The sequence below is a fragment of the Tasmannia lanceolata genome, unplaced genomic scaffold (assembly GCF_043159265.1).
Source record: "Tasmannia lanceolata isolate RefF3 unplaced genomic scaffold, GAP_Taslan_0.1 ptg000011l, whole genome shotgun sequence".
NCBI classification, from domain to species: Eukaryota; Viridiplantae; Streptophyta; class Magnoliopsida; order Canellales; family Winteraceae; genus Tasmannia; species Tasmannia lanceolata.
In genome coordinates, this window is record NW_027518688.1 from 19,401,795 (window position 1) to 19,428,084 (window position 26,290).

Consider the following 26,290-nt stretch of genomic DNA (forward strand, 5'->3'; position numbering starts at 1 on the left):
GTTGTTTCCAAAATAGGAATTGAAATAGTATTCTGATTAGGATTTCCGATTCAGACAATCCAAACACTTGGCATGGGCAAAGCTGAGAATTTGGGATTTTAGTTTTAATTTAGCCTAGAGGATGCCAGGGGATTCTAGTTTCCTAGCATGGTTATTTTTCTTTTTAGTAGGAAGTTTGAGTAGGTAGGATTCTAGTCTCCTAGTTGGGACTCTTTTTTGGGTAGGAAGTTTATTATGTTTAATAGGGTTCTTGCCTTCACATTAGATTATTAATCGTGTAAGAGTTTTTATTTCATCAATGAGGTAGCAAGATCTCTCTCTCTATCTCTCTCTCTCTCTCTCTCTCTCTCTCTGATTCTAGGGTTATTACAGGTTGTTTGTTTCCTCCACAATCCTTACGTTCAATCCGCTAGTAACGCTCTAATTTAAATTTTGAACTTCAGTCTATGAATAATGACCATTGATTTTTAATAATATTCTAAAATGTGGTGGCCATGGGAAATGATTTGTGAAGTCTCTGGTTTTAGATTTGCATTCTTATATCTCATTGGCTGATAGAATTCGCAGGAATCTATTAAGAGAAAGTGAATAATGAAGATGATATATGCCTTAAAAATAAGGAAAGCCTTAAAAAAATATGGGGGGCTCCACCTAAAACATGATTGCTTTTGGGAAATGTTATTAGCACTACTGTATTTTTGATAAGGCACACTCCTCTCCTCACTTTATTAGAACTTAAAAGTACGGTATGGCCCACGCCATAGGATGATCCAAACCGTCCATTAGATGGGCCACAGCCTAAATAGATTGTGCCCCAAAAATTATTTCCGTAGGTTGATCCTAACCCTCTATAGATCGGAGGGTTAGGATCAACCTATGGAAATGATTTTTTGAGGCACAACCTATTTAGGCTGTGGCCCACCTAATGGATGGTTTGGATCATCCTATGGTGCGGGTCATACCGTACTTTTAATAAACTGAGGAGTGCCCTCATCAAAATACAGTAGTGCTGAGTGATGGACCTGGACAAGAAGCCTTATGATTGATGACCCATGCAGACATCATGTGAGTGGCCCCATTTTGAGCTTTTCTTAAGCCACTTTGCATAGAGCATGGTATATTCTTTATAATTTTAGCAGGATGCATATCCAGTAACTAATTTAGGTCATTATAGGCTCTGTTTCTTTCGACGTACTAAAAATGGATGTAAAATTTGTTTTATACTTAATTTTACAACATAAAACAAATTTTACATCGAAAGAAACAGACCCAGCAATGGCGGGAGCTTCGTGCACTGGGCCACCCTTTTTACGTCGAAAGAAACAGAGTCTATGTATGGGCATTTTTCCTGTCACCTTTGTCATTTGGCGATTCTTTCATTTTGCCCTACATTGAATTCCATTTACCTTACATTGAATCGTCCACGGCTGAGTACTCATAAGGAAAAAATCTCTCTCTCTCTCTCTCTCTCTCTATATATATATATATATATATATATATATATATATATATATATATATATATATATATATATATATATATAGGGTGAAGCGCACATCTACTAGCTAAAATGATGACCTGGACCTTTGTTTTGCTCTCCTTAGCCTGTTTTTTAGGTTCATTTGCAGAACAGTGTGGAAGACAAGCTAAGGGGGGCTCTGTGTCCGGGAAGGCTCTGCTGAAGCCAGTATGGTTACTGTGGCACCACCACCCCATACTGTGGTGTAGGCTACCAAAGCTATTGCCACCATGGCCATTTGACACCTCTCCACTACGAGCGGTGGTGGAGGTGTGGGCTCCATGATCACTCCAGCCCTCTTCGACTAAATGCCAAAGCTTTGAAATGACCCCACTTGCCAAGGCAAAGGCTTCTACACTTACAATGCTTTCATCGCTGCTGCAAATGCCTTTGATGGCTTTGGCACAGTCGGCGACACTGATACATGTAAAAGGGAGATTGCAGCTTTCTTGGCTCACACATCCCATGAAACTGCTGGTGTGTTTTACTAGTTAAGATGTTCATCCATGAACTTAATTTTGATATCTTGGATTATAGGGTTTCTCCCACTGACCCTATTAGAATAAGGCAATCCTTATAACACCATATTATCAGAATTAAGGGTGAAATTTGGGCAACTAAATGCTTTCGCATTAGGAAAAATCCGCTTATTTTGCTCATAATCTTCTAACTAAGAAGCTAATTGAAATATATATTATGCATGTTAGTTTTTCAACTTAACATGGATCTTTTATTTGTGATTAATGGATTCATTAATTGATGTATTTAGGTAAGTGGGCAATTGCATCAGACGACCAATATTCATGGGGATATTGCTTCCTCCAATAACAAAGCAATAATCTAGCAGATTACTGCATAGCAAGTGCGAATTTCCATGCGCTTCTGGTAAATAATACCACAGCCGAGGTCCCATTCAAATCTCGCAGTAAGTTGATCTTTTCCAATGCATTTTTTATGTTATTTCTACATTTAGTTTTCTAGAGGATTAACTTGAAGAGGAATTCTAGACTGAAGGGAGCCCATACAAAAAAGAGGTGAAAGGGCTCTCCCATTGGCTGCACATCACCATCATGAAAGGGCTCTCCTATTAGCTGCACATCACCATCATGCATTAATAACGGCTGAAAAGTCAAACATGATGGTGATGTGCAGCCAATGGGGGAGCCCTTTCACCTCTTTTTTGCAAGGGCTCCCTTCAGTTTAGATTTCCTCAAACTTGAATATGTTATTTCTTGATTTTGCTTTCTAGAGGACTATCTAGATCGACTTGGATTTTGATGCTTGTAGCAATTACAACTATGGCTCAGCTAGAAAAACCATTGGCGCGGACCTTGTCACCAACCCTGATCTAGTTTCCATTGATGCAACTGTTTCATTTAAGACAGCTATATGGTATTGGATGACCCCTCAATCACAAAAACCTTCCTGCCATGATGCCATCACTGGCCGATGGACACCGTCCAATGACGATATGACCGTGGGTCGCCTTCCTGGATTCGGTGTTGCCACCGACATCATCAACGGAGGAATCGAATGCGATAAAGGGAACAATGATGCGGTTGCTAACCGCATCGGATTCTACAAGAGATATTGCGACATACTTGGTGTGAGCTATGGCGCCAACCTTGACTGCGACAACCAAAGGCCTTTTGCTTAATTAGGCTCTTGCTATGTATTTAAATAAATGACTACTAGTCATCTAGATAAGTATGTCAAAGACGATAGTCATTTGGCATTAGTATTTTTGGAGGCCGGCGCCACGTGCATGGATTGATGTTTTTGCCCTAATTTTGCTTTTAAGTGTTATTATGCTTTTCTTTTTTTTAATAAATGTTTGTAATGCAATCCGAAATCTTGAAATCGGATTGCATTGCACATCCCCACACGAACCAAGGTCCGGTGGGGAATTGGGTAGAGTCATCACCTATGATAAGGGCCCAGGACCCTACTATTTCCCTGTGACCATATCCTACATTCACAAAAGATTGGGTTAGGATTAATTAATTAAGGAATTTGGAATTTCCTACATTGGTGAAGAATCTTGGAGAAAAAAAAGGAGAATATTTCGAAATTGGAAATTTCAAGTGGCCCTAGAAATTTTTTGGGTCCTCGGAGATTTTGGAAGACAGGAAATAAAAGCAACAAGTGCAAAACGTTTTTCTCTAAGAAGAAGGTGATTGTGCTTTTGAAACAAATTTGGAAACAATTAAATTGGAAGGAGGTGTACATTCAAATGCCTTCTTCGGCATTCGAGTTCTCGGTACTTCGAAGTCGTGCTTGATTCACAAAGGGGTGTTGGTGAATCAAGCAGAGGTTACTAGTGGGGTAGTCAAAGAACTTCAGTATTGATCTATTTCCTTTGTGAATTTCAATTCTTCCACCACCACCAATCTAGTAAACTAGGATTTCTGGGTTTCGGAGCAAGGAAATTTTTTATTTTCTATGTTTCCATGACCTCTTCCACTGCGCATGGATTCCTCATTCATCCAATAGTAGGACAGTACAAGACTGTACAGTCCACAATTTTGGAGAAATCCGAGGAAAACCGAGATTTGGTAATTTGGTTCGAAATAAAAATAAATAAATAATGGCATTTAAATGAAAATTCGGTCCGAAATCTGGTAAATGGCGAAAAATTTTCGGTCCCGACCGAAATTTCGGATTTCGGTCGAAATTTAAAACCATGGTTATACTCTTGATTTTAGCAGTCTAATGCTTTGTTCATTTGGCATGTAAACAACTAAACATGACCATGTGAGGTGTCTTGTAATGGCTCATCAGATCAACAGTCCAGATTAAACACTCATGTCCCATGTGGAACCCGTGATCTCTAGAATTCAACCCTTGGAAGTACGATCTGTGCCGCCCATTTTTTAATACAATGTTTAGCACCAGACACACGTTGTTATGTGGTAGGTCATTATTTGATTGAAAGGCTCAAATTATTTCATCTCTAGAGATTTGGGTTTCCAAACAAGGCCCATCATCACAATGGTCACAATGGTTGCTACATGTGTATTGTAGATGGCAACTCTAACAGCATTCTATGGCACATTAATAATCTTTATTATTGTCAATATACAAAAAAACTAAGGGAAGTGTTATATCCGCCCCTTTTGATTACTTGGGACACATAGGCCTAGTGTGTGTGGCAATCAGCCCCAGTGAATCCTTCTGATGTGAAGTACATTAGCCCTTTTGCGGTCATTGATCCACTGCTGCTGAGTGTCCCGAGTAATCAAAAGGGGCGGACATATCACTTCCCAAAACTAAAACAAGAGCAATTTTGTCTTTTGATAGATAAAGGATATTCTTGTCTTTATATAATGAAAAAGCGTCTCATGTATGTATTTCGCAGGGACAAAGCCTGGACCATCGAGCTAAAGGCTCAATCCCTCTAGATGACCATGGCCAAATTGTTAAAGTATGAAAGATAAATAACGTCTTTCTCCAACAGCTTAAGCTTTTGGAGAAGTTAGTAAGTTAATATGGTATCAGAGCCAAAGGTCTCGAGCTCAAACTTCCCCGATAGAAAAAATCCACATGTGATGGTTGGCCCAAAGTAGGATCACATGTGTGGGCGAGTGTTAAAGTATAAAAGATAAATAATGCATTTCTCCAACAACTTAAGTGAGTAAGTTAACACAAATGGCATGACTTGATTTGCAAATTTGCAAACTAGAAGTCCCTTTTTAAAAGTTAACACAAATGGCATTACTTGATTTGCAAATTTGCAAGCTATAAGTCCCTTTTTAAAATGGTAGTTAAAGACTTGATTTGCAAATGGGCATAGTTGAGTCGGTGGAACGGTGGAAATTAGGGGTGTTCAATCAGTTATAACGGAACCGAAATAACCGAAATTTGATAACCGAAATAATTTCGGTTATTAAATTTCGGAAACTGAAACCGAACCGATTAAAAATTCATTTATTCGGTTATAACCGAATAGTGATAGAAAAAGACAAAAAAATCTATTTGGACAGTTGATCGGAGGGCTATGATCAATCTATCGAAACTGTTTTTTAGGCCCAACCTATTGAATTTGTGATCAATTAAATGGACGGTTTGGATCATCCTACGGAGTGCCCATACACCATTTTTAAAAAAAATAATGTTTATTTTTGGTTATTCGGTTAATTGAATTTTTTTCTAAGATAACCAAAACCGAAACCGAAATACCTAATTAACCAAAAATAAAAACCGAAACCGAACCGAATTAGCAAAAAACAGAACCGAATTATTCAGTTAAAACCGAATAATGAACACCACTGGAAATATCAAATTGCAAGTCCAAAGGGGCGTCCCGCAAAAACAAGGGTATCTACCGAACAGTTTGGTGTTATTTAATATCAATTTCTATTCAAAAATCAATCTCTGCCCACCTCGCTCTCTTGCTCCATTTTCCAAGCCCTAGTTTACAGAAACCTAGCTCTCGAGCTAGGGTTTACAGTGGGAGAGATGGATCTTGAAGACGATGACCATTACAAAATCCTCGGATTACCAGCAGGAGAAGAAGGAACAAAACTAACCCTAAAAGAAATCGAAAAAGCCTATAGAACCAAAGCCAGAATATGCCATCCAGACAAAAACCCTAACGATCCTCACGCTAAATCCACCTTCCAAAAGCTCCAATCCTCCTACGAAATCCTCAAAAACGAGACCGCACGAAAAGCCTTCGATGATCTCATCCGCGCAAAGCTTGATCGGATCCGCCGCGAAACCCTATTCGATACCAAACGGCGTAAAATGATGTCTGATCTTGAAAGAAGAGAATTCGAAGCTGATAAAGAAGATAAAGATAGAGAAGAAGAGGAATTGGCCGCGAAGAAGTTTAGAGAAGAAGTGGAGAGAATTCGAGCAATGAGGGCGAAGAAAATGGAGGAGACTGTGAGGGGGAGAGTTGTTAGTGAGAGTGTGAGGAATGGGTTGGATTTGGATAAGGAGAAGATTTTGAAGGTTTCTTGGGAGAAGGATGGGGAGGGGTATAGTGCAGAGAGGTTGAAGGAGTTGTTTGGGAGATTTGGTGGGGTTGAAGATGTTGTGATTCGGAAGAGGTTGAAGAATCGGCAGAATGCTCTTGTTGTTATGGTTTCTAAGGATGCTGCAGCAGCGGCTGTGAGTTCTTTATTATTATATTTTTTTATGATTGAATTCTGGTTATTGATGATTCTGGTTACAATTATAATTGTTTTCTTTTTTGGTTCATATTTGATGCAAAATTTTCTTTTGGAATGATTTATTTGATGCAATTTGTTAGGAATAATGAAAGGATCTAGGTCTGTGAAGAATATGAAATTATGATGCTCCTAAGCTTTGGTGTGATCAACGAAAACCTCATACATGAATTGGTTCCTAAGTTCTTTAGTTATGATTTAATTCTGGATGATGATGATGATGTGATTAGGGTTTATTGTAGATCTTATAATATTTAGCTTCTTTTGGTTCATATTTGATGCAATTTATTACGGATAACAAAAGGAACTAGGTCTTTGAAGAATATGTAATGTAATTGTGATACTCCTAAGCTTTGCTGTGATCGATGAAAACGTCATACATGAATGCGTTTTGGAAGGTGATGCAACTTTGTCAAAAGGCTCAAAACATCTTCCATTAAGATCTTTTCAGGACATTAACGACAGTTCATTTAATATTGTCAACAAGATTGGTTAACTTATTTGAAAAAAAAAACTTCCATTTCTTTCTAAATACACCATATAGCTGAAGCAGTTAGAATGCGTTAAAAAATTCTTGAAATTGCCGCCCTGACTAAAAAGGAATGATTGGACGAAATGCTTTTCAGTTCAGTAATCAGTTTTGGACTCAAAATCTGTTGGCGCTGAAATCTGACCTAAGGTTGAATGGGTCCCAGCTGGTAGCGCACTTGAGGAGATCACCTGCACTCACGAATAAATGGTCAGAAAGCCACCCGTTGGGCTCCGGGGAGGCTCTTCGATGCATAAGTCAGAACTGGCAACTATAATATGAGCTCTCTGATGATAACTCTAGAATTGACTGAATGCAAAAAATGGTGACAAGTCCCATACCTTGGAGATTGTACCTCTATTTGTAGGAAAGATTAGAGTCCTTACTTGCTATTGGTTGGGTGTCCGCCATGTGTCCGTCTCCGATTGGTGCCACGTGTCCACTCTCGATTGGTGGCGAATTTTCCCCCAACACATGCCCCCCACTTTCTCGGTCTTGATCGGGTCGAGGAAGTAGAGTCCTAGTGTGGTCTACTCTTGGTCGACTAGGAATAAACCAGTGCTCCTGGATGATATGCGGGAGCGGTCCCAGGTTTTACCTCGCACGAACTATCCAGGTCTCCTTTGTCACAGTTGCCTGCCCCCTGCCTTGAAACCATTTTCTCTGTTTTGAGCTGCACTAGCGGGAAGACAGTGACTCCTCCTCCACTACCTTGCAGGACACCACCTCTTTCTTGTCAGCACCAATGCTTAGCTCCTCAAGCTTGTGGCCATTCATCTACACACTGCTGCCATTTGAGAGACTTATGGGTCAGAGGATATATATATCAAATGTAATCAGCTCTGTGTGAAGACTCGACAATGCGGTCTGCATGCCTGTGTGAGAACTTTTTCCTGTGGTCGGATAATTGCTAGTGTCCCTTGTGATGGTGGAGGCTGCGCTTGTGGGTTTCGTGTTGATGCACTATTTGAAGTCTCTGTTATTCAGAAGTTGCTAGCTCCACTTCAGCCTGTGGAGGGAGCAAGTGGCAAAACGACAGCCCTTGGACAAAGAAAGCTCTTTTGTGATGAGGAGTGCACGGAGATTAAGCGAGAATGGGTGCTTGCAGAGGCGATTGATACCACTTCTCCAAAACTGGATGCCTTCAATTTGGCATTGCTGTTGGGCCTGGAATGTTGGGTCTGCCCTCTGCAATCATCAGATCAGGCCCCCTTCCATTTACCATTACCATCATCCTTTCCTGACTCTATGTGGTTCCATTCTTCTTGTTGCAGAACTCAGTTTTGCAACAATGGAATTAGATTTAATTGATGAGGTGAGTCACAGGTCATGCAATAAATGCATTAGGAGGTCAGGTGGGCACTTTTGTCGCCGTGGTATATGGTTGCTCGAGCTTTGCTCTGATGGTTGCTTGCGTCTTGGGTATCGATTCTTTAGTCATCCAGTCATCCAGTGGTTTCCATGGATAAACTCAATTGCAGCTCATGCTCTGTTTCTTTGTGTTGCTGGGACTGTTATTCATCACCATTTGGGGATGCCTCTGACCACCAAATCTTGCACATTGGACTTTTTCGGCCTTTGCTGCCCTCGTTTCTGTAACTGATATTTGAGAAGGGCAGGTGGTCCTAGAGGGTTGCGCAAAGTGAAAAGGTGTGGTCGGCCGAGGTGAGAGGGGAAGGCGAGGTGGAAGATAGTCCGGGTGGGTCGCCTCAGTTGATCCACCTCGGCTGAGGATTCTTGCTGGGCGGAACGGGTGGAATTGAGGTGTGATTCTGGTTAGGTAGGAGATGGGAAGCCGGGTTGAGGTGGTCGGCCGAGGTGAGAGGGGAAGCCGAGGTGGAAGATGGGTCGAGGTGAAGGTGATGCCGGCCGAGGTGGGAGTTAGCCGAGTTGCGGCCGTTGTGGAGAGGAGGTATAAGACTGGATGTGTTAATGGGCTGTTAGATCTTATCCAACGGTCTTCACATGTTCCCTTGGAAATGTGCGGAGCGGTAGCTGGGCCCGGATGCAAAACAGAATTTCGTTTTTTCTTTTGAAAATTAAAACAGTATTTCATTTTGATCAACTTAAATTTGAAATGTCAGTCCAAGTGCCTTCTTAGAGTCCTGTTCTTTTTGGAGACTATCATGGACGGATCTGCAAATGGAATAGACCATGTTGAGCAGCCTTTACAATCCATTTCAAACATGCACGTTTCATCCTGACTGTCGAGGATAGTTGGCATCATGCGACATGGTTTCGTCCATCATAACTAGGATCTGAGGCCGAAATAGGGGTCTTTTCAGCTTCTTGGCTATCCGATTGGGGTTAGGGGACCTCAACCAAGGACCGTAGGTGAAGACTTTGCTTGTTAAGATGAGGTGGAGCCGCGGTGAAGATCGTGGTGGCCGAGATGACGTGTTCGCCCTGTGTCTTAGGAGGGAAATCATTTTTAGTTTTGAAGTGATGAGCGACATTTTTCCTCATCTCGTCCGTTGATTGGGTGGCCACATCCATAAAAGGGGCTTGTGTTCTTCATTCTTTCCTACCCAAGTGCTTCCACCTCCAAGGAGTTTGGTTTTTGGCCTTCTCACCTCGTCAAAGTGAGCTCGATTATTAGCATTTTCACCTCATCTTTGAGTAAGTCCCTTAAGCTCTCTCTGTTACATTCCATTATGCCATTATGCCTAGCATAAGTAGTAGATTTGAGTCTGGGTTAGATGATAAGTTGGAGCCGTGCTTAGGTGATGGGGTCCCTCCGGACTCTAGGTCGACTAATCTCACCGAGTCCGGGTTGGCTTCTCCTTTGGAGGTCACACCCTTTGCCATGGATGAGGCCGATCTACAAGTCGTCCAAGGTGATGCGGTGGAGAGGGTAGATGAGGTAAGTGGGGCCAACTTGCAAGATGTACTTCGGCCTGGGAGAAGCGACCTTGTAGAGCAGATTGCAGGCATGAGGATGAATGCCGATCTGGCCCTACGTGTAGGAGGTTTGGGGGAGTCTCGTTCATTTGTTGAGAGTGATTTGGAGCGTATTAGGTTCACATACCTCATCCCATCCAGCATGGAGATCAGATTGCCTAAGCCCGGTGTGAGGGCTTGCTCCAGGACATCTGAGGTGTGTATGTGTGAGCGCACGGTGAAGGCCGGGTTGAGGTTCCCAATTCATGAGTTTATTATTCTAGTGCTGCGATACTATAAGCTTCTCCCAACTCAGATTCTTCCGAATTCATGGTGGTGTGTGATCGCTTTCGTAGTTCTCCTTCACAGGTTAGAGCAGCTGCTTTCTCTGGTCCTCTTTGTCAAGTGATTCTTTGTAAAGAAGCATCCAATTGAGGACGGCTAGGTCTATATTAGCCGTCGGCCTGGGATCGAGGATTTGGCCGGCAAGCCCACGTCGGTTCATGGTCGGTAGAATAAATTTGGTTTTGTCAAAAACAAGGATGGATGGGGATTTAACACGAACTGGAATGAGCTGGCTCTTGACGGTGCGAACATCACGCCAGCCCTTACCGATGTCAATCAATTCACTTTTGACTTGATGGAAACCATCCCAGCTATCATGTTGAAGGAGCTAAGTTGGAGGAGGTTCTGATCGAGTGTGGGGTCATCTTGGTCCGGCTAGAGGGTTGGTTTTGCTTGTCTTTAGACCTATAACTTAGATATCTTTTAAAGCTTTGCTATTTGTACTGATTTGGATTATTCTTTTATAGACATACAGGTCAATGTCGCCAAGGGCACCCAGGCTGACCCGGAGAAGAGACTTCGGCACGAGGCTTCTCAAGTCCAAGTGGTCCCTCTGGAGGGGGGAGGAGACACAGCCTAGTGCAGTGCGTAAGGATCCACTAAAGAAGGCAAATGGCGTTGTGATCACCCTGATGCAACACGGTAAGGGGAAGCAGCTAGATGCCCCTTTTTGCCCTGATTGGGCAATCTGGACCCTTGATATTGCTTTGGGAGACTCGATGGTGGCGGCAGAGCTGGTGAAGAAAGGTCGGCTCCCTGCCGATCTAGATCACGTCTAACAACTGACGGACGAAGTGATGATGTAGTCAGTTATTAAAGCTATTGCTTATGTAAGCTCCACATTGGCTCATCATCTCATTTTTTTAGTTCTCTTCTCTTCTCGCAGAGTTTCTTAATGGCGTGCCTGTGTTGCTTTTCAGGTCTCAAATTTTACTTATGGCTTGAAGGATTGCCTCTCTGAGTGCCTCGCCCGAATCAACTACATGTAGAAGCATCTTAGCCGGGCTGGGCATAAGGTCGAGAGTTTATAGAAGGAGGAGTAGGTTGAGGCGGCTGGCCGTTCTGCATGCGTTAACCAAGGTTTTAAATCTCGGTTTTGGTTTCGGTATGAAATTTCGGACGAAATCTTGTAAAAATTTCACCGAAATTTCGGAAACGTTTCACTTAAATTTCACCGAAACGTTTCGTTTCGGCCAAAATTTCCGAAACATTTCAGCGAAGTTTTGTACTTTTCCGACTCAATGTGGATTTCGTTTCGTTTTCCAACGAAACCGAAATATTTCGGCCGAAATTTAAAACCATGGCATTAACCTCGGGACTACAAAGAACTCTATGTGCTCAGGAGAAGGAAGTCGCTGATTTGAAAGAGAAATTGAAGAAGGCCGAGGAAGCAGCTGTGGAAAATTCAAGGCATCCGAGGAGTATGAAGACGCTTTTGCCGGGTTGGCCTCCCTTGAGGCTGTAAGGACGATGTTAAAAGGCAGTTCGGGGTCGACGTCAGTTCATTGGAGATGCCTCCGAAGCTTCTGATTGAGGCGTCCATTGTTCAGGTGGTCGAGCAGGTTGGTGAGGCCGGGATGCCGGGTAATGCTTAGGAGCCGATGGTCCTTTGGGTTGCCTTTTTTCCTTTTTGTTATTTTGGCCAGGGAGTCGCTTTATGTGTTACCTTTTGGATTATTAATAAAAAAATTCGCAAGTCGTAGATTGTTTTTTGTGTATTTTTTCTCCCCTCGTCTTCTCTCCTTTTTTTTGTATGGGTAAACTAGGTGTTCTTGATTTTTTGACCAGTGTTAGCTCAAATTTTTGATGTGGAATGGGTTGGTTCAAACATACAGGGGTGACAAGGAAGCTTAACAAATGCGTGTGGTGAGCAGGTTGCAATAAGCAGCAATGTTTAGGTGAAAATCCCACGATAGGGCTCTTGAAGCACATTCCATGTGTGTGGCTGTTGCTTGCGAGGTAACAATTCCGCGAACAGACCTTGGAGGTCTATAATTTTGAATCTGACCACTTGACGGTGTCTTCAATCGAGAAGGACGCTTGGATCTCTCACTATGATGCCAAATTTGGTGTAGGACCGGGAAGAGAAATAGAAGAAAGAGGAGAAAATAGAAGAAGGTGAGGAAGGGAAGAAGAAGAGAAGAAGAGAAGAAGAATAGAAGAAGAATAGGGGAAGAAGAAGAAATCTGGGGGAGAAAAAGAGAAGAAATTAGAGGAGAAGAGAAATCTAGAGGGGAGAATCTCAATCAATCAATAATCATCGAAACTTAAAATCCCTAATACATGTGGCCTATATATAGGTGATTGAAATAAAAATCCATGGAAAATAAAAGCCCTAAAACTAAAAACAAGGAAATAAAATCCTAGAAACTAAATAACATTGAAATAAATCCTAATGGGAAAATATGCTTCTTATTTGGCCTACAATTTGCATCACAAACTAGTCCCAAAAAAATTGTACATTACTCAACTAGTAGTGGGTCAACTTTGCAAAATTCAAAGTGTAGAACACATGAAAAAAGTAGCATAATTCCACTTAGATTAGTTAGGCATCGTACTCCATAAACCTTGGCATCACACTCAACTGAGGAAACTGTAATTCCATCTTACAAAATTCAAAACTGCATAGAACTCCATCAAAGAAGTGTTAATATGTTATTAAAATCTTATTTTAAACTCATATTAATCTCAGCCTCCGATATAACAACTCTAAAATCCTAATAGACACCAAATCCTATAAAACCCCCATACAACATGTTCAATTTTTACCGTTCATTGGATTCACAAAATTGACTTTACAAATCTCAAAAATCCTTCTTTTTAATCACATATAGGGAGGGAGGGAGGCATGATTTTCTCCTACTGAATTTATTTCCTATTTTTTGTCATTTTTTTTTGTTTTAACAAAAAGATAACTAAAACCTAAGAACCGGGTGACCATATAACCGGTGTCTGTTTTCCACGTGGCAACCAAGTATTTGTCCGGTTCCATGGTTACACTCTCTGTTTCACTAGCATTACTCCGTTTAAAATTGTATTTTATAATAGTACACATATGTTTTTCAGTGTAACTGTCATACATGCGGTATCCTTTAGAATCTGGCTTGGTGTCATGCCACCACGATTATGTTGGTGTTTAAAAACGCGGATGTGGCATGGAACGCAGCCGAAGAAAATCTTGGTCAACTTGGCACGACGCAGTCGAGTACTCGGTTGACGTGGGTGAGTACTCGGTTAACGCGGTCAAAATTCGAAACCGTCAAAGGAGTTTTTATTGACTCTGTAGGGAAAAATGCAGAATGCAGTTGCGGCACAACGCGGAATGCAGCCAAGGTAAAAGGGAGTCGACCCTCGGAGTCGACGCAGACGCGGGGGAGTTTTAAAACTATGATTGTACTAGTAATGCATGTGTACATTGCTAAGAACCAATGTTTCATATTTCGGTTTCGGCATGTGTTTCAGTCATGTCTGTAATGGAAACATGTTGGTTTTGGATGGAAATTTTGGTGGAAACCTTGTAAAATCACGAAAACATATGGAAATACATGCAAGTGATGGACTTTTAAGATGAAACTTTAGGAAGTGCTAGAATAAGCACAAAGGCACACAAAAACCATCACATAAGTAAAAAAAATGCATAATGATTTAATAATACCGAACACCACATTTCACATGAATTCATATAACTATAATTATGCAACACATGTTATAGCACTAATACACTTACAGTTTTGGTTTCAGTATGTGTTTCGGTTTCAATGTGTTTTAGTGGGGATGGAAATGGAAACATTTTGGTTGTTTTGTGCGGGTTTTGATGGAAATTTAAACCATGCTAAGAACATGCCCATACAATTTTACTCAACTCAACTCAACTAAGCCTTTGTCCCAAACTAGTTGGGGTCGGCATGCCCATACAATTGTATAGTTTAATTTTTATTTTAAAACATTAGGTTTGCATGTATAAATATATAAAGATCACCTTTAAATTTTAAATATTGTTTTGACAATGCATGCAAACTTTATATATAGTACCCGGAAGCTAGTAAAAGGCAATTGTTGTGAGTGCCATTTTGACACCTATTGGCGATTAGAAGTTCTTAAAAATTGAGTGTCCTTGTTATGCAGTTATCCCAGCACAATGTATAGATGCACTATGCAACATTATTGTCATCAGATCTTGTATTTTGTGTTTTTTTTTATTATATATTTTGGATAGTTTTATCACTTATCAGCTATCGTATTCAACATGAACGGTCTGTTAGTAAACATTTAATTTGACATTAATTTTTATCAATTCTTTTTCAGGTCGCTGCTACACAAATTCTGTTCGGGGATCTATCAAATCCTCTGCTTGTTGTTCCTTTTCATTCTACTGCTGCTGATTTATCAAGCGCCTCTGCCGGGAAACATGAGGAACCCAATCCTCCAAATCTAAGCAATCTTGTTGGCGCCGGCTATCAGGCTTATGAAGATTCTGTTTTGAAGAAGCTCCAAAAGGTTTGAACTTTGTTTTTTTTCACCATGATTGATCTTTTTCATCCGCTTTTGCCGTAATCCAATGTTCTTTTTGCCATATCTCGTATTAGTATTTGGATTCATTGCTATATACCACACTAAGAAAATGGACTTCTTTATAGATATTGAATTTCTTTATCGTTCAAAAAAATATTGAATTCCTCTGTTTTTATGTGTGGAATTTCTTTTCAGCGGACTGGGAAGTAATTGGTGAGCTTCATATTTTAAGCTCATAATTTATAGTGACAAAAGCCAAAGTACTATGTTGGATGACATTTTCATTCGGAAGTGATATGTGCAATCCTCGTAGCCACACTTCCTCTGGTTGCCATCTAATAGCCATTACATATTGGGCCAGTAGTTGTTGCCACAACCGTTACCATTTCTATGGAGGTTTTTTTTTTTTTTTTTGAAATAATAAATTGGAGGAAGTTTTTATAATGAATTAAATAGGGTGTTTAAGTATATAGGTATGATTTGTTTTTTCTCTTTTTTAAGGTGAGTAGGGTAAAGTGCTCTCCCTCCTTCCCTCTCTCTCTCTCTCTCTCTCTCTCTGTGTGTGTCTCTCTCTTCCCCTTTTTTCAGGTAAACATCCCATCCTTGTTCAAGAAATATAACCAAAACTTGCCTTGTATTTAGTTGCTTATTTTCTCAAGACCAAGTTCCACAAATTCTTCTTTGTTTTCTTCAATAGTCTCAGGTCTCAACGTGTTGAACTTTGAAATCAGCAGAATAAGCGGAGTGATCATCTAACCTAAGCATGGAAGAATGGGTTATGAAAATTCAATTCTTCTTTTTGAAAATCGTTGATACTAATTTCAGTAAAATTTCCACTTAAAAAGTTCGATTTCCTTGAGAACCCTTTTGTAGAAATCAGCAGAATAAGAGGAGTCATCATCCAACCTTATCATTGAAGAATGGATTATAGAAATTCAATTCCTCTGTTTCAAAATCATTTATACTAATTTCAGTAAAACTTCCTCAAGAACAATAAAGAAGCTTTGGAGTTCTTCCTGCAAAAACGTAAATGGGGAAAGGGGCAGGTGACTCACAGGACCTCCTCAAATAATGGTTCACCTTGATCTCCATTATAAACTGTGCATAGTGTCCGAAATTGCTCAAGATGTGGAATTAACTGTGGATGTTCTAGAAGCCAAAAATTACAACAGTTGGATGATCTTAAGCACTTGATCAGTTTATTTCTTCATATTCCGGCAAGGCAATTATGAGCACCTTATTCGTACAAATTTTTTGGCTTATCCACAATGGGGAAATGTCCTAACCAGTTTTTATCACTAGATTGGGGTGAACACAGTATTGGGAGGCCCTGCAAGCTGCCAACATGGTTCTCAATAAATGTTTACCTGACCAAAAATCCATATGAATCATTTTCATTGGTTTTACGATTAATGGCTACTTATGTTATGATCTGTACGGGGACTACGGAATTGTCCTATAGATGTTGTGTTTTGTTGTTTTACATTTACATTTGGGCTTGCCAAATGCACTTTTTCAGTGGGCCTTTGTATGGTGGAAGTCTAGGTAAGTTTCCTTTTTTTTTTGTCTTTTCTTTTTCTTTTTTTTTTGTGTGGGTGGGGTTTTTTTTTTGGTTTTGGGGGGCGGGGGGATGTTATTTTTCTTTACATTGATCATTTGTGGTTCCTATGCAACAACTAATGACTACTATAACAGAAAAGAAGAAGAAAAGTTGAGCTTTTTTTTCCATGTTTATCGTATTGTCAGGTGAAAAATGTTTTTCTTCGGCACGCCTCTGATTTTTAGTTGGGCAATATGTATTGAAAATTGTCTATATTGCTGATATGTACACTATCACCCAAAAGAAAATAGTTGGTCTCACTTGTGACAGCATGTATTGATTGACACAGTACAGTTTCTTGTTGAATATTGGGGTGTCCCAAACATACCATGCTTGTCGATACATTTAACCATTGTTTCAAAATGCAAATGTGGGTCAAAACGTGGCCAAAGAAAATCGTAGTCGACTTGGCATGATGCAGTCACGTACTCGGTTGATGCGGCTGAGAGTACCCAGTTGATGCGGACGAGAGTACCCAGTTGATGCGGACATAGCTTGGGAGAGTCAAAGGAGTTTTGATTGACTTTGTAGGGCAAAACGCAGACTCGAACAAGGACGCAACCAGGGTAAGAGGGCGTATACTCATAGAGTCCAAGATGACGTGGGGGAGTTTTAGAACTATGATTTTAACCATACTATCCGGAAACTCCTTGGGCAGATGACCCTGATATGTGTTTTAGACATATTTCCGAAACGTGATAAAAAAAATTGGGGAAACGTTCCCGAAATGCATGGAAAATGTATGGGAAACATGTGGGAAACTTATGTGAAACATGAGTGAATCACATGAGACGTACGAGAAATGTGTGGAAAATTTATGTAAAACATGTGCGAAACTTGCGAAATTTGTTTTGCCAAAAACACCCTAAAAAATTGTGAAATAGATATTAAAAAGAAAAACAGTAGCATAGGATATGCACATTTGGTCAGGCGATATCAAGATGAATTTCAGAAGAAATTTCTTTGATAGAGAGCTTCCTAGGGCTGCCGGTGTTATTGAGTTAGAAGGGTGCTACATCAAGAGGTCGGGCGAAGATAAAAAAGGGTTGGATCTGGAATTCTTCCTCGGAGTTCACTGTTAAATCATTCTATCATCACCTATGCCTAGCCTTGTGCCTTCACAAGTAGCCAGAGTGTGGACATTCCAGGTGTGCCGCCTAGAGTATGTGGATTTGGTTGGACCGCCTTTCTAGATAGAATCGAGACAGTAAACCACTTGCATGACTGTAATATGCTGAAACGCTATTTAGGGCCCAAAATAAAATAGGTGTCCTTGTTATCTCTTAAAAAACACTTAAATACATCCTAGTTTCTATTTTGGAGCAGCCCAAAATAAAATAGGTGTCTTAGATGTTTCTATCCTAGAAACACTATTTACGTTTTTACATTGACCCACTAAAAGTCGAAAACCTACTTAAACTTTGTGTAAAAATTCAATAAAAGGAACCAAAAATCTCCATAAAACATAATGACTCGGTCTGCTAGTTTTTTTGATGAGTGGATCTCTTTAGGGCCCACTATTGAAATTACCTTTATATTCTGGTTGCCTTCAGGCTTACTTTTGAATCCCAGTTGGCCCTCTTCCCCTCTGGATTCGACTTTGTAGATAATGGGTTTGTTCATGACATCTACTTGCATCATCATTCTTTGAATCGAGGATACAGACTCCTGTGGAAACTTCTGTCTTTCCAATTATATCCTCCATACGGTCTTTAATACTTTAACATAAAGATAAAGATTTTAATCATGAAAAGGAAATTGTAATGTCCAGCTTAATTAGCGGGTAATGGTCATGGATCTGCTAGTTTGAGTTGTTGAAAGAACACTTCAGTTAAGATGGTAATCAGAAAAGTTATGATTGCATTATTCATAGTGGAAACAATGAAAAAAGAGGAACTATCGCTCTCTTAGGGAAAATGAGGAACTATCGCTCAACTTCTAGGGGAAATGAAGAACTATCGCTCTCTTTCTAGGGACATGACTGAGCCTAACTTCTATATTATCAATCCAAGTAGGAAAATTCCTGTTCAGATGCTACAACATGTGATAAACGAGACGAATGGAAGAATCTGAGCACTGATGTAAAATTAGAAGCAAGGTTTGTTAATGTGATCAGAGTTAAGGGTCCTTATTTGTCAACGTTGACAAAGACAGTCATAAATTAAGGAATCTAGACACACTGTTTGCAGAGGGAAACACCCATTCATTCGATATAACCAGATGATCCCTGCTATCACAGATGATGGGGTGTAACGTAAAAGATTGGTCACTGCATTTGGACCTAGTATACTTCATGATGTCGAGCCACAAATCCCTCAACGTGCAGTATATGTTTCCTGGAGGTTGTGGGATAAGTTTTGTACACTTCATGATGCCGAACTTAAATTCCCTCAATGAGCAGGATACATTTCCTGAAGGTTGTCTATAATGTAATGTGTGTTTCCTTATTCTATAAAGCGGGTTATTGATGAAAAGAAAAACATATCAGAATACATTTCCTGGAAAATATTGCCTCTTTTCTCCAATGAACGCCATACATCTTAACAATATGATTATATCTGATTAATGGGTTACATTTCCTGGAAAATATTGCCTCTTTTCTATAATGAAGGCCATAAACTAAAGATATGATTATCTGATTAATGGGTAAGCAAAATTCTTTGAGGTTAATATCGTTGATCGTTAGATCCATTAATTGTTCCTACCTTTTAGTATTGACATGTTGCTTTATAAATATCATGCCTTTTTTGGACATTGGAACTAATGAGAAAATCATATTTTTCAACAGGCTGCAGCAAAGCAAAAATAGCATTCGAAAGTGTCAAGGAAGGTGGCTCTGAGACGGTGTACATGGTGGTGATGCTGGCTCTGGAATGCTAGACATGGTTCATAGCAATTTGTATCCTAATTCGTATGTAAAGGTAGGTATAGCGTAATGGCATTCATCATCTGTTTCCACTGGCCCTTCACGTCATAATTATAGCAGAGCTTATTGGCAGCTTCTCTTTTCTTGTTTTTGCTTCTGTGAGATAAGGTTATTGGAATATCCGGGCCGTCTTGGCAGATGGAATCAACCCCAAGAATGTGGAATGGGGAACAAGAAAGTCTTTTTTGTAATGGCAATGATTTATTAAAGCAAAAAACAGGGCAGATTTTTCATCCTGTTAATGAAGATTCTTAACACAGATGGTTGAAGGGTAGGGAAACTTGGGGCTTCTCGGCAGAAGGAATCAATGCCAAGAGTTTGGAATGGAGGAACAAGAAAGTCCTTTTTTTTAATGGCAACTATTTATTAAACCAAAAAAACAGGGCAGATTTCTTCATCCTGTTAAGGAAGAGTCTAACAGACAGATGGTTGAATGGTACTCTTTGTTGATTGTGAGTTTTAATACTGTATATTTATTATATACCCATTGTGAATGTGTTCTTTGCAATGAAGTTTCTAAGAACTTACATATGAGATTACAATCCATCACAATCTTGTTGTGTTCTATATGTAGCTATGTTGAAAGAGGAATGCTCGTGCTTGCATTCCATGGTGAGCTCTGTATTACAGGGCTGCAACAGGGTCGGTTTTTCAAAACCCTAGCCCAACCTTGGATCCCATTATCTCGGCCTTGACCCGCTCTGACCCTGAGTCAAGGCCGAAAATCCTCAACCCATTGCCCGCCCTACAGGGCTCAGTGCGGCTGGGCAGGGCCGGGCCGGCCCTGATTGACCTTAGTGCAAATACCTGTTAAGAGTGCCAAAAATAAAGCAGCCACATATCATATAGAACAAAATGATCAATAAACAGAGAAAGGGAACAAAATAAGACAATATGAATTCAACAACATGACCGGCAACAGAGACAATTAATAATAATAATCTAAAGAAACATTAATCCAAGATAATAGAAAACATTAGCAAAAGAAACATGCACGGATGGTTCAATTCTATAATAGAAAACTCAAGGTCGGATCGGGCCGAGGTCGGATCGGGCCGGGTCAGGGTGATCCGAGGCATTAACCCAGAACCTGACCTAACCTGCCCTCAGGGTTGGAAAATCCAGCCCTGACCCTGTTCGGGCTCAGGGCGGGTCAGGGTTGACAGGGCCAAACTTGCACCCCTACTAGTGTATTATTTGTAAGTTCGTCCATTTCTCATATATTATTTGAAAATGATCTGAATTTAACACTAGTTTGACAAATAATTCATCAATTTCTCATATATAAATTTTAAATCTTGTGAGAGATTCAAAATTATTGAAAAATAAATGGTAGTGAAACCTATACTCAGTATCCCAATGTAGCAAACACGTGCACTTAACCATCCTTTCATTTTTTTTGTTGTGACTTATTTGGAAGGCCTTCGATGGCTTCCTTATGAAAACATCAATTTGTACACGTGGGAGAAATCTCAATGAATCACATTACAATAGGAATACTGATATTTGTATACACGAGCCATGAGGTAAGGTATAAAGAATATACCAAAAGCGTAATAACAAGAACATAAAATCTAAAATCAATGTCAAACTCAACGGTAGAGTGCTTCAAGAGGGTTAATCAAGGAGGATTTTCTGTACAGTCGGACACCAAGAGCAAATCGAAGGGGTCAGAAGGTTGATAATTAATGAGTTGTAGAGTAATGCAAGTAAGGGTGGTATAAATAGATTAAAAAAATCCATAATTTTCTCAAATTTTCTGGAACTCTTCCCAAACATTTCATGAAAATTTCAAACATTTTCCTTGCTGAATTTTTTCTCAACCCAAACTTCTAACCAGGGTTTAAAATTTCAGTTTCGGTACCGGTTTCGGACCCTCAAATTTCGAAATTTCGGTCGAAATCTAGTACAAAACCCAAATTTAATATTTTATTCAATATTAAATTTCGGTGAAATATTAAATTAATATAAAAAAAAAAAGATTTTTTGGGTCAAATTTCGGAAAAACCGAAATTCCAAAATTTCGGCCGAAATAAATGACCATTTCGGGTTTGATTGATTTCGGTGTCGGTCTCCACCGAAATCTAAAACCATGCTTCTAACTATGGTTGTAACAGAGATCCCTTTATTAACAAAAAAAAAAAGGCTGAGAAAAACAGCAGAACTTCAATTGTAGCATACATATGTTTATGCAGCAAAGAAGTGCAGGTTGCTCATATAAACATTGACAGAATAGATCTTTATTACAGAACAAATTCCACTCTATAACAAAAGCAGTCCTGGAAATTACTTTTAGTTCACTTAGCAACCAAGTAATTTAATCAAAGCCTTATGATAATTTCATACAAAGCAACTAAAATCATCTAGAAAACCCCAAGGGAATAAGCTTGTGGTGGAGAGGGCTTGTAATAACAAATGTAGGGAGTGTAATTGGAGGTCCTTTTGGGCTTATCCATGGATTGAATGGCAGGCTGATTCAGATATGCATACTTGCTTTTAGTCCACCTGCATAAATAGTACACATTTCAGTTAACTTTCTTCTACTATTGTTCAATTTATGGTGTGTGTTGTATGCAGGAGTGTTTAATAAAGTGAGGAGGGAGTGCCATTATCAATAAAAGGGAGTTGGTCAGAGATTTATTGGTAAAAAAGAAAGAGAAAAGGCCATTTGAATTAGAGGTGCAACTCGGGTCGGGTTGAGGCCTATCTTAGCCCAACCGGAGGACCAAAAACCTCAACTCGAACCCGATCCAAACCTAGCCTCGGGTTGAGGGGGGTCAAACCCCGAAGCCAACCTGCCTTTAAGTCTCTCAACCCTAAAATAACCCGTCTAACTTGATTTTCCAAACTGCGTCGAGTTCGGTGAGGGCAAAATAAAATAATAACAAAAAAGGGAAGTGATAATTTCACCCCCTTTTCTTCTCTGGACCACCCCTCTAGTACAGTTAAAGGGCCGTGATTCGGCAAAACAACGGGACGGCAAAAATTCGAGTTCAATACGGCATTGGTTAAAAAAGAGGTAGTAAAAATGGAAACATTTTGTAATTTACAATATATTGTGGGTGTAGAATTGGAAAGTTGGCCAAAAATACGTGTTTAAAATGTGTTTAAAATGTTTGCCTCAAAAAAACGGAGTTTGATTCGTTGTAGAAGTTTTAAACGGCACACCAACTAAACATGTTTTTGTTCAAAAAAAAAAAAAAAGCTGTTTAAAACGGAGTTTTGCTAACTATGGCTTCCGGTCGGGTTGACATAGGGTTGAATCTGTCGGGTTCGGGTTATGACCTACCCAAGTTGCACCCCTAATTATATTTAATAGTGGTATGACCAACCCAAGTTGCGCCGCTAATTAAATTGAATAGTAGTTGAAACCTACCAGTCCTTTATTCCCACGCGTATTTCTTTCTTGTTGTAGTCATCCTCCCTCTTTTCTTCCTTGACATTGTTCTTCTCGTCGATGTTGTCGTTCAAGGACTCTTTAAATCGACTGTAATCTTCTTCCTACAGATCACCACACAAGCATTAAACCAAGTTAGGACCCTAGAGAACATGTGGCTCAATCATAGCTCACTGGCTTTAATGAAAAAAGTCCAATCTTAGATTGAGTCCCTAGGATTGAAAAACATGGGATTTGCTTTGCTAGGCAATTTTGAGGAACGCCATGTTGCGGCTCAATTTTACAGGAGAGAACAACCACACATGCTCACATTTTAGCAGATTTTGTCTTAATCACCTATTCATCTGAGGTGGCTCTTCCCTCCTGCAAAATTGAACCGCGAAATGGTTTTCCGCGCAATTGCCTAGCAAATCCCGAAAAACATAGGTTATCTACTGCCAAAAGATTGAAAAATGAATTCTCCCAGCTGCCATTTTTTGGCTTTTGACTCCAGTGAGTACAAAAACTCCTCTAGTCGACCATCAGCTCGTTTGAGTCAACTCGATTTTACCTTGGCCGAGTTCTCATTTGGTTCTGAGTTTTAACCTATTCGAAAACTCCTTTGATTCACCCGAGTTAATAGAAAATTGACCACATCAATTATTGACTCACTTAGGTCTGATGTTTTGGCCAAGTTGTCTGAATCCGAATTTTTAAACACTGGATCTTCAACTCGCTAGAGTCAACTCAATTTTACCTCGGCTGAGTTCTCCTTTGAGCCCGAGTTTTGCCCTAGATGTCACTAAAAAACTCCTTTGATTCACTGAGTTAATGAAAAATTAACCATGTCAGCCATTGACTTGCTCGAGTCGACTTGGTTTTACCTAGGCCGAGTTAAGCAAAGCACATGTATAAACTATATAGATTGACACTATGTGTTAATCATTCTGACATTGCAAGTTGGTGCACCAAAACAATCCTCAGCATCCGATGGACGGATCAATTTTCAAATGGGTGTCCGTTGGAATGATCCTAACCATCCAATCAATGGACTTCTTTCTTGGTAAACTGATTCATATCCACGAAAATTTACATTAAATTGAGTTAAAATGAAGGAAAATTAAGCGGTAAAATGCTTAAAGACACTTGAATTAAAGGTTTCTTACTGTGAGATTCCGAGCTCTGATCCTAGCAGCGGCCTTGAGAGCTGCGAGAAGATGATCTTCCTCTTCCATCTTCTTTTGTCTCCAAAACCTCGCGATCTCATCTCTCGTCACACTTCTACAGACCTTCGCCGGCCTTGTAGTCCATATTCTCGGCAATGGCGGTGGCGGTGGTGGAGGCGGAGTCTGTTTTTTCTCTTTACTACCCTTCATTTCTAATTCCATTTTCTTCTTCTTCAGTAGTTCTCTCTCTTCTTCTTCTTCTTCTTCTTCTTCTTCTTCTTCTTCTTCTACTTCTACTTCTACTTTATTTTGTTAGAATTAGTCTAATACATTCAAACTATACACTAATAATCCGACCACCCTCCAATCCAACCTAACGTTCAACTTGACTGCTAGATCGTTTCATCCATGTTCCTCCTACCATATATAGATATAGATTCATATATCACAATCACAAAATTCCAAACCGTATTGATATCTGCACTCCCTTGTTTTGATAGTGGGGAACCCCACTTTATTGAACACTTGTATGGTTGTTGGCTATGGATTAGCTTATTTTTGGCCCATGGCCTGTCTATGGTGGGACCCAATCAGATCAATCACTGTATGAATGGGGTGGTCCCCACAAATTTGGGAGATCTATCAGGTCATATTACTGGAACAAACCATCCATTTGATAAGCCATACTCATGTGTCTGATTAGTAGCTTGCAAATGAAAATTTTATTTATTTGTGAGAAAATCGTCTTGATTATGTGTTCGTTTAGGCCCTGTTTGGATTGCAAGAATTTTCGGGAAAAGTTTGGAAAGGAAAAATATTTCTAAAATTATCTACTTTTTTTACACACAAAAATGATAACTTGAACCAGTAAACCCTAAACCCTAAACCCTATATCCCTCTAAATTAACCATAATCATATATTTTTTTTCCGTTAGAAATGTATTTCTTATGGTCCAAACAGGGCCTTAGCGAAAGGAAAAACGACCATGATCTAGTGCACACATGGCAATGGTGCTTGGTGATCGGGGCTGTTGATCTTACGAGCCTTCACAGGACGGCCCTGTGCGTCCATGCCTGACATGGAACAGAGATCTGGGTCACAAGATTGAGGCGTGTAAAAAATCAACGGCTGAAAGGCATCTTTAGGACGTCTATTTTTGTTCGTCCATGATCAATGGCCTCGAATCACCCGATGAGAGTGGGATCAAAGGTGATAAGCCTGACTTGTAAGTGGGTCGATGCCGTACATGATGGGTCCCCTACAGGATGAGTTGTCAAGATCAAGCTGATGTCATGTGGGTGGGGTGCGTGGGCCCATCATTGCATCACATAAGAACACTTATAGAAGAGCATCTTATATCAGAGTACCTCATCATATTACCCTTCATTATAAATCTCATTGAATGAAGAAACAAGAACAATTAAGAAAGGGTAGAAATAATTCCAAGGAAGTATAAAAAAGTGTTACAATTCAGCTGACAGCCAAGCTGATTGAGCCCCTTTTGGCCTGTGAGAGTTTAAAGCACACCACCCTACAAACCCAGATGGAAATAGCTGCATCAAATCCTCAGCCTTTTGATGGATTTTACATATACAAAATGTTCATTTCTCATTCTATATAGCTCATAGTACTAGTTCTAAGTCTTCTATCAGAAGGAAATGTAAGGGTGTTCAAGCTCTTGGATGCTCCTGGGTGATGATGGCATTCTAAATTATGGGATTTGAGCTGACTTTCCATTAAAGGATTGTTGAGGATTTTGAGGGCCACCAAAAATCACGACAAAACCAGTCAGTTTTAAAGGTGGGTATTACACTCAACATCAATTTTCAGAATCCAACATCATCGCAGTAACTTAGTGGATGACTGGTTGAATGCATTGAAAAAATGACAGACAACTACCCATACAAAGTGTGATAGACTGATAGTTGAGATGGAGTGACAATTGACCATATTTGCAACACAAAAATCTTAGTTGGGAGTAAATGTTGACTGTTGGGTGGGAGAGTGATGACAATTCAAAGGTCTTCCTCTCATACCTTCTCTAATAAATCCTATGTTTCATCAATATGGGTGCGAGTGTTGGAATCCGATACAGATATCGAGTGTTGGATTCACGAGTGTTTGATTTGGCAAACCTCAAAAAGAAAGATTTCCAGATTCGCTAAAATATTAAAAGAAGTAATATAATAGGTTATGTAAATATAATGTTTTATTTCCATATAAAAACTTACTATTGAGATGGATAAAACTCAAAAACATGCA

General features: G+C 39.8%; 2 protein-coding genes, 1 long non-coding RNA gene and 1 pseudogene across 5 annotated transcripts; 3 read left to right on the forward strand and 1 right to left on the reverse strand.

The window, feature by feature from the left end:
* Positions 1–1,570: 1,570 nt before the first annotated feature.
* LOC143885973 (endochitinase-like) lies at positions 1,571–3,176 on the forward strand (annotated as a pseudogene).
* A 2,685-nt stretch (positions 3,177–5,861) lies between these two features.
* Positions 5,862–20,050, forward strand: LOC143886565 (uncharacterized). 3 transcript variants are annotated; one of them, XM_077390610.1, is made up of 4 exons: positions 5,862–6,475; positions 6,524–6,634; positions 14,753–14,944; positions 19,348–20,050. In XM_077390610.1, the coding sequence occupies exons 1-4, from the start codon at positions 5,978–5,980 to the stop codon at positions 19,366–19,368; spliced, it is 822 nt and encodes a 273-aa protein (XP_077246725.1). In that variant the 5' UTR covers positions 5,862–5,977; the 3' UTR covers positions 19,369–20,050. The 3 variants fall into 3 exon arrangements, 2 of the variants coding, with proteins under 2 accessions (XP_077246725.1, XP_077246724.1); XR_013253870.1 differs by having other exon boundaries at positions 5,863–6,634; positions 19,348–19,480; positions 19,594–20,050; XM_077390609.1 differs by having other exon boundaries at positions 5,863–6,634.
* LOC143886566 (uncharacterized) lies at positions 6,648–13,431 on the forward strand. The gene is made up of 3 exons (XR_013253871.1): positions 6,648–10,829; positions 10,915–11,277; positions 11,368–13,431. It is a non-coding gene; the product is annotated as an uncharacterized LOC143886566 (long non-coding RNA).
* Positions 20,051–21,709: 1,659 nt separating the features above from the next.
* On the reverse strand, positions 21,710–24,290 carry LOC143886567 (Big1). The gene is made up of 3 exons (XM_077390611.1): positions 24,028–24,290; positions 22,862–22,986; positions 21,710–21,990 (listed from the first exon to the last, which is right to left on the reverse strand). The coding sequence occupies exons 1-3, from the start codon at positions 24,247–24,249 to the stop codon at positions 21,849–21,851; spliced, it is 489 nt and encodes a 162-aa protein (XP_077246726.1). The 5' UTR covers positions 24,250–24,290; the 3' UTR covers positions 21,710–21,848.
* Between the last annotated feature and the right edge of the window lie 2,000 nt (positions 24,291–26,290).